The sequence below is a fragment of the Nothobranchius furzeri genome, chromosome 4, assembly GCF_043380555.1.
Source record: "Nothobranchius furzeri strain GRZ-AD chromosome 4, NfurGRZ-RIMD1, whole genome shotgun sequence".
Taxonomy (NCBI): Eukaryota; Metazoa; Chordata; class Actinopteri; order Cyprinodontiformes; family Nothobranchiidae; genus Nothobranchius; species Nothobranchius furzeri.
The window spans coordinates 67,285,811-67,294,036 of NC_091744.1; the positions used below are offsets into that span (position 1 = coordinate 67,285,811).

At 44.8% G+C, this 8,226-nt stretch overlaps 1 protein-coding gene across 1 annotated transcript; it reads left to right on the forward strand.

The window, feature by feature from the left end:
• Window positions 1-204: 204 nt before the first annotated feature.
• On the forward strand, window positions 205-7,580 carry LOC107388748 (circadian-associated transcriptional repressor). Its single transcript, XM_015964430.3, has 6 exons — window positions 205-342; window positions 1,811-2,199; window positions 2,506-2,581; window positions 3,246-3,324; window positions 4,458-4,578; window positions 6,969-7,580. The coding sequence occupies exons 2-6, from the start codon at window positions 1,852-1,854 to the stop codon at window positions 7,359-7,361; spliced, it is 1,017 nt and encodes a 338-aa protein (XP_015819916.1). The 5' UTR covers window positions 205-342; window positions 1,811-1,851; the 3' UTR covers window positions 7,362-7,580.
• Window positions 7,581-8,226: the final 646 nt, after the last annotated feature.

An 8,226-nucleotide genomic window follows, 5' to 3' on the forward strand; every position in this document is an offset into this window, starting at 1 on the left:
GCTGGAATGGAAACCGATCCGCGTGTCCACGTGTTTGTGTCACCATCTCATTTGCATATGTAAACAGGCCTCGCCTATCGCTCCGCGGCAGCAGCGAGCGCGCCACCACATTGGTCGGCGCGGGTTCAACGGAGGAGCCAATAGGAGCGCCGGATGCCGCTGATCCCGCCCCCTCAGACACGTTGCCTTGGGAGAAGCTACACGGGCCATCACTGGCTGTGGCTGCTACCTCGTCGCTCACACGCAGCACGTCCTGCACATCAGCTGCTCTCTGGCCGACAGTCCTACCGGATTCACCGCTGAACAAAGGAGGAGGACGACCAGCCGCCGGATCCTGGGAAGGTAGGTCACCTCCACATCGACTCTAGTAGAACACCTCTGCTTCTGCCGTCTGGAAAATCACCCACGGGAATCCAGTTACCAATAATATAAAACATGTGTTAGAGATGGGATTATTATTGGTTTTATATAATCTGCCAGATTTACTATAAACCAACGAGGAAGTCTATTGTGTTACTCAGCTGATCTGAGCTTTATCCTCTTGATGATGGAAATATTCTCATGTTTATTATAAAACGCTCTTTCCTGTCATCCAGGATCCTCCCAGTGAGCAGAAAACGTGCTGATCACATTCATGTCGTGTTGTTGTTTCCTATATTCTGTTAAAAAATACACTCTTATTTTAACATTTGGTCGGAATAGAGGAGTGCAGGGCTATGAGGTGTTGTGGTGCATGTTGAGGCCCTGGGAAATCCGAGCTTTCAGTTGTGTGCTGTTGTCAAATCAGAGCAAACAAAAAGACCCCAAACAAGTCATGACTGACTGGATGTTGGACATTTTTAGAAAAACACGTTGTTGTATGGAAATTAAAGGTTCCTGGCTGCTTTTTTTCATGGTTTTAAAGCATTTGCCTTCATTTCAGAGAGACTGTTGGTTAGAAAAAATGTAAAAAATGTACCTTAACAAACAGAAATGTTGGATAATAAACCATCTATAGTTGAGAAAGGCTTTTACAAAATTTGCATTGCCTTAATTTCCCCATCTGTTTATAAAAGAGTCAACGAAACATCTTATTATGTAATTTTCTATCTGTTAGGCCTGTGTTAGTAAGTCTCTACAGCATCAGAAAAGTGGCCATCCTGAAAGGAAAGAAACACCTCTCCTACCCCCAGATTTCACAGGAAACCAACGACTTTAACCGTTCAAACACTAAAAATGATCCCTGTGCTGAAAATGCTGCTCTTACTTCTCTTATGCGCTAATCGCCAAGGAAACACGTCAAAGCTCCAGCAAGCAATTAAGCATCAGTTCAGAGCGCTTGGAGCTTTTATTCACGAGATGTTCCTCGATCCAGGGACAAGCGGTTCTGGTCTTTTCATTCTTTTACGCCCCTTTTGAGTGTCACCTTTTCTAGGGAGGTCAGCAGCGGTCCACTGAGGCGTGGGTCGTCATGTTGACAAGACCCCTGCCCCCTTTTTGAATAAACACACTGAGTGTCTATGAATGAAGGGCAGCAGCTGGATAAAAGGAGAAAAACTCATCCCTGAATGTGCAAACGTGGGAGATTAGTTTGTAGAGACGGCAGCACGTGATGTGTTTGCCTTAGATGGAGGGCTCAGGTGTTGCATCTGCCAAACAAACAGGTCGTTGTGGTTTTGCTGCCTCCATCTGCACAGCCCTCCATCTTTATTTGTGTCTGCTTGGCCTGAAATGTCTTTTAAAGTTGTATTTTTTTATAATTCAGGCAAATCTGCAGGATTTATGTGGACCCCAGCTGAGTGTCCTGATAAAGTGCGTCTCTTTCCCTCAGGTCAGTGATGGTCAGTGCTGGTTAGAAGCTTGCAGCTGAGGATGTCTGCTACAGATTCGGACAACTCCATTGACTGGCTGGCTAGTGACAATGAGGAGAACGACAGCAAACAAGAGCCCGACTGTGCCTCGAAGCGCGGTCAGGCAGAGGCGTCTCCATCCCCCAGCAGCCCTCCACGCCCGGACCCGTCTGACAGCAGCGAGCTGAGGGAGGGCGACGGGAGCTGGAGTCAGGTCTCCAGTCCAGCATCAGACAGAGGCGCTGCCGTTGGACTGTGTAAGACCCAGCGTGGACAAAAGGCCAATTCCAAGAAAAGACCTCACAGCTCCACGGAAGAACGGCAGCTTTTTCCCAACAAGACGGAGAAGGATCAGATATTTAGCAGCAAGGTGAGCACCTCCTGTGACTAATGTTTGTCTCCCACAGGAGGCGGCTGACAGTATCAGCAAAACCAGAGCGTGCCCCGTCACCCAGACCGACCCCCCGGCCGCTTTTACAGCTATTTCCAGTAAAGATGACCCTCCCCCAGTGGCTGTTTGCCCTTCCCTTCTGAGGGAAATTGAGTCACTTCATAAAATGTCAAGTTATTGGATTTTTCTTTCTTTCTCAACACTAAAAAAGGATGAAGCTTAGCAAAAAGCTGTTTAAGCGTGTTTTTATCAGCTGCTCACAAATCCATGTATTATCATTTCCAGTGCATGGAGCTACAATGCTACATTCATCCGCTGTCATCAATCTTGAATGGCCTTCGTTCAGGGAGATACAGAGAAAGTAAGTCAATCGTTTCATTTGGGTTTTTTTGTTTGTGTTTTTATGAAGCAGAAAAAAGAACAAATAGTTTTTTTTATCCTCTCTTTTATCCTTGTAAGCTCTGACCACCGTTGTTAACAGTTTACATATGAAATAGGCCAATGCTGGATTTGTTTGACTTCCTGCTTTTGTATTTCCTATAAATTCGATTAAAACATCAACAGAAGACATTTTTGGGTTGTGTGTAGCTCTGACTGAGAGTAAGACGTCTAAAACGTCTTCTGTTGAGCTAACCACAAATATTCCTCTTCTGTGTGGGAGTTTTGCAACTGAGATCATGTTTTTTGTTCACTATTTCAAGAGATAAAGAAAGTGCACAAAACCTCACACTTTGCACTTCCTGGTTAAACTTGGCAGGAGCGATTGGGAACATACTGTACCACGCTCTGCAGAGGGGTAGCAGTCAGATAGACGTTATGTGCTCCTGCGGATGATCTAACCGCATCCAGACAGGCTCTAAAACTGCTTACTCCAGGATCTCGGTCCAACCCAAACCTCGTGTGACCCTGCGCTTCCCGCTCACAGCAGCAGGGAGTCTGCTCCTTCCTACAAACGTTTTACACAATCCATCTGCTGCACAGACTCCACACACCATCACTTCAGCTGTCTTCTTCTTCTTCTCCAGGACTCAGCAGTTTCCAGGAGAGTGTAGCCATGGACAGGATTCAGAGGATCATGGGAGTCCTGCAGAACCCTTTCATGGGGTAAGGGGGACCCACGTGCTCTGCTTTAATTTTTTTTATCAATGGATTTCCAGTTAAACACAAAACCACCAGCATCCGTAGTGCTCTCAGCTTTCTAAGTGGCCTCCATTAAGTCTCACAGCGGGTCTCCACTACCACACACACACACACACACACACACACACACACACACACACACACATTCAGGCTAAATGTACCGCAGAGAGATTGCAGAGAGTCGCACTTTAGCCTGGCGTCTCGTTAAAAATGCATCACTCTCCACCGTGGGAGGAGGGCGCTTGTGTCTGCGTGGTTAGCTCTCCACTGACCAGACGGTGTAATGGAGTGTGATACCAGGAGAAAGTCACGACCCCTGCAACACGATCGCCTTAAAACAAGTCGACGTTTGGCAGTTTGGATAAAAACAGACGATTTTCTGAATTGTTCAGAAGATCTGCATGGAGCTTTGACGCCAGGAATGCTGCTGAGCCTGGCTCCGGCTAATTGGAGACCTCTCCCACCAGCTGCTGCTTTCATATGGGAGACAAAGAGTGGGTGTGGCCGCCTCCCGTCTGGAAGGTGGACCCAAACCCCTCCTTCCTCCCCTTTACCGTCATCCCTCCATTCTGCCAGCTGGCAGCCCCCTCCGGTGGCACAATGGCAGATCGGATCAAAGTGACTTTTTTTGCAGCCACCATTGCGGATAATCTTTCACATGAATTTTACATGCTCTGACTGGAACGCAGCAGAAAGGTCCCGATCGTACGGTGCAGGCTAATCCCCCGTGCGCCATCTGGTTTTGTCGGTGCCTCCTCTGAGTTCTCCCCTCCTTCCTTCGACGGCATCGTCTAGTTTATTTCCACAATGACACTGTTGGACACCGTTGTGGCTTTGGTGTTTATATTTAGACACAAGCAGAGCTGTTACACGTCAGGCCACGTGTGAGCTGAAAACGTGTGAGAAATGTTCTCAAGACTGTTTTCCCCCCACGCACACACGGAGCGCAGCCCCCGCTGCTTCACTCGCCGTTTCCACGTCGCACATTTGCTTTTGATGGAGAGATAACAGTCCTGTGAAGCGGTTGGCGAGTCTTGAGGTTCATGCATGATCCAACAAGTAAACATTCCCTGTGTTTCTCCGCTTCCGTCCTCCAGGGAGAAGTATGTCGATATCATTCTGAAAATGGAGGAAATGTTAAAGAGCTGGTTCCCTCATGTGAAACTCCAAGACCAACTTACCAGAACTGACGGAGTCGTTTCCAGCAAGAGACTTAAGGTAAAGATCTAGAAACATTGGATTTATTAGTTGTTGTTTTTTTTAAAAGCCAGCCTGTTTTAAAAGCTCTTCTGGAAAACGTGGGATGCTGCTGCTGTCAGAGTGACACCGATGGAGACAAAAATACCCATTGTTATTTAATCACAGGTCTGAGAGCAGTAAAAAAAGAAAAGAGGATTAAAAGCTATTTTTACTGAGTCTCAGGTTCACCAAGAACAATGCCAGAAGAGAAGGTAATTCTGGAGGAGGGCTCCTTGTTGAGTTAGAAAGGTCACGTCAACCTGGAGCAGTCTTTGCTAATGAATTTCTGATGCTAATCGCATAAACAGGAGGATCGTGTTTCGGGTTTCCTTTTCAATCTCTCTGATGCTGGTAATCGTCTTTAGTTTTTCTACGAATCATTACAATTTAAAGGTTGAGGGGTATAAACGCGACTAATGCTAAGGAAATCATTAACCAACTGCTTAAGGAACTTTATAGCTTCTTTTAACTTATTTGAATGTGTGGTTTTGCCTCAGAGATTCAGTTCTAGAGACCAAAACAGACTTCTGTGATCAGAAACAAAAAAAGATAGAAGTTACTGTGAAGCTTGGATCACCTTCACAGAAAAATATCTTAAATCTTTGTGTTTACTGCCAAAAAGCTTCATTTCTCTTATTTTGCGAGTCAGAGGTTATGTTATTTATGTTGGAGAGGGTTAATGCAGCCTTATTTGAAGCTCTTCAGCTGACATTGATGAAGTTAGAAGTTGAATCACAGTTGATTTTATTAATTTTAGGCTTTATTGTGCTTTAGTCCTATTACAAAAATTCTAATTTCCAAGTTAGCAAAAACACACCGAAGCAGAATTGAGACTTTAGTCAGGAACACGGAAGTATTGTAGCTGCTAGCTCTGTTGCTACTTATTAGGGGTAGACCGATATATCGGACTGATACTTACCATTTTTTATATATTGGCATTGGTCATTTGTCCTTAGTGAAGCCGATTTAAATCAGGCACATCCCTGGGCAGCTTAATGCTACTGCAGAAATTAATTTAAATATATATTTTAATTTGCAAACTAAACGCTCTAAAATTTCTTTTTATATACCAATTTTTAATACTTGATTTTTTTAATACCTTCTACTACTTATTAGAGGTCGACCGATGTTGGTTTTTCTATTGCTGATACCAACATGTAGGAGGCACGGTCAGCCGATGGCTGATGTGTACTTTTGATTTTCATGACCAATATCTGGACATTTTCCATCTTATTTTCATGCTAAAATGTCACTAATAACATCAGCGGATGCACAAAGATCAGTTTTTAAACTCTGAATTCAACTAACTGATAAATCGTAACTTGCACTGCTCTGTGTTAAATTCAGACACCTCAATAAAGTTAATTTAGAGTATGTATTATGCAGATGTTATTAGTGAATGTAAAAATGCATTAAATTAAATTCTGCAACAGCATCGGGCTACCCGAGGATGTGCCTGGCTTTAAATCAGCTTTACTAAGGACAAATATCGGCCGACTGATACATCAGCCTACCCCAAGTTCTGATATCATTTTATTCTTAACTGTAGTTCAAGTTTTGCAGTTTTAAACAAAATCTGAGACGAAAATGTAAAACTTTGCCACTAAAACATTTTATTTTAAATGCCAGTCTAGCTGAGAACAGGCAGATGGTTAGATTTCCTTTTTATCCTCCTTTTTTCCTCCTCATCCACCTTAACTGGATCCAAACATGTGATTTTATTAAACTACAGTCAATGAAGGACAAAACGATAAAAGTACACCATGTGCATTAAAAATGTTTAAATGTCTGCAAAGTAAAAGATTATGAAGAAGAAAAGTACAGCCTTTAACAGGTGTCTGATTGCAGCTGGAGACGTTTTAATCTGCATTCTGTCACACAGTCCTGCTGTACTTGTGGGTGTTTATTGGTTCTAGCTCCAGTTGGCATTTATGAGTACACAACAACTGGGTGCACATGCTAATTTTCACCAAGGGTGATCAAGGATTTCTTTTCCTTTTGCAAAAGCACATGTTTACCATGCACGGCTGCTCTAGAGCTGCCAGTAAACAACTGGCAGACATTAAAGTGACAGAATAGCCGACAACTCCTTCTCTGTGCGGCTGACGTCTGTGGTCCAGTTTAAAAATAATAAGCTCGCCTAATTATCTTAGGAGATTGTGCAGGAAATGGTGCAGCGGCCTGTCTTTAGTCACTGTCGCTTATAACCGGGTTGTGCCAGGTGGTTAAAGTAACTCTAGTTTGGTTTTTGCTTCAGCACTGATGGAACGGAGAGGAAACGAGCAACTATTACTGAGGAAATTTGTGCTTTTTTATTAGATTTAATTGTACTAAAAATAAGACACGTGTGCTTTTGTGTTTTCCAACAGGTAAACCCAGTGGACCCGACAGCAGCAGCAAGCCCCGTCACCGTGGGGGATCTTCCAGCTGGCACCAAAGCCCTGAGAGTCACAGACCTGACTCCTCCTGGAGCCTACTCCGCCAATAACCTGAAGTGGCTCCACACGTCACCCATTTGCTCCCCTGCAGCAGAGGAGGCCCAGGCTAGTCCCAGGCATCTGCTGCTCTCCAGAGACAGAGACCTAACGCAGGACAATGCCGTGTCCTCCAGCACAGACAGCCAAACTAAGACGGAGCCCATGCCCAGAGGCCCTCCGCCGGGCAAGATCAGGGCGCCCTGCCTGGAGCAGCTCCTCAAATCAACAGACAGCATTGTCACGCGCAGGGAGACGGGGGGCTTGATGGGCAGCAGCGGGTCCTAGTCCACAAAGAGGGCTGGGAGTCCGGCTGCAGCCCAGCCTCGCCTTCCCCGCCCCTGCTAGGAGTGTGTCGGCTCGCTCACTTCATTCCAGCCTTCAGGAGAAAAGACGGGAGCATTTAAACTAAAACTGAAAAGGGATGGCACGGATTCCGGTTGAGCGAGTGTCGACGGAAACGATATTATCTCTACGCTACCACTGACACGAGAAATCGTCCGCCTTTTGTTGACTTCTCCTCGTTTTGTGTTTGCGCTCTTGAATGTTGAGTGTTGGACGGATAGATTTTACACGGTAACCAGAGCAAGTACCGTCAAGAAGTGAATTTTCCTGTTGGCTCGTAGGTTTAAACAAATCCATTTTTAAAGCATCTGTGAAAAATGTCATCATACCTAAAAAAAATCACATGGAATAAAAGGAGGGAAGTCTGAGCTGGAAGCAGGAATTCTGCAGAAATGCAGAAGCGATCTACATATTATTGTGCTGAAAATGTGGGTAAAATGTGACGTTTTCCCCCTTTTTCCCAACAACTCCACTCTTTTAGTTCAATAGTTTACTGATGTGACTGTTACTCATTTCTATTCTTTATTGATGAACCTTTTTAGTACAACTGTTCTACCTCATTGAGCACCACGTCATGGTTAGCGAGTAGGAGTGTGAACACTAAATGTCTGAGCAGCTCTGCAGAGGTGTGAAGAACAAACGAGAGGATGCTCTCTCTGCGGGGGGATGCTCTCATGGCCTGACTGGTGCCATTGTAAAGAATGTCAGCAGCAGATTTGTTTTTATTTTTGATTTTTGAGTCTCCCAGTAGAAGGCAAACAGTGCCTGCAACATCAAGCTGTGCCTGTAAGCCACTTAAATAAAGAGA

Excerpts from the sequence above, each read along its gene's own strand:
- LOC107388748 (XM_015964430.3), top strand. The coding sequence starts at position 1,852 with ATGTCTGCTACAGATTCGGACAACTCCATTGACTGGCTGGCTAGTGAC. Across the intron at positions 2,200-2,505 it reads ATCAGATATTTAGCAGCAAG|TGCATGGAGCTACAATGCTA; the intron begins GTGAGCACCTCC and ends TATCATTTCCAG. Across the intron at positions 3,325-4,457 it reads CTGCAGAACCCTTTCATGGG|GGAGAAGTATGTCGATATCA; the intron begins GTAAGGGGGACC and ends TCCGTCCTCCAG.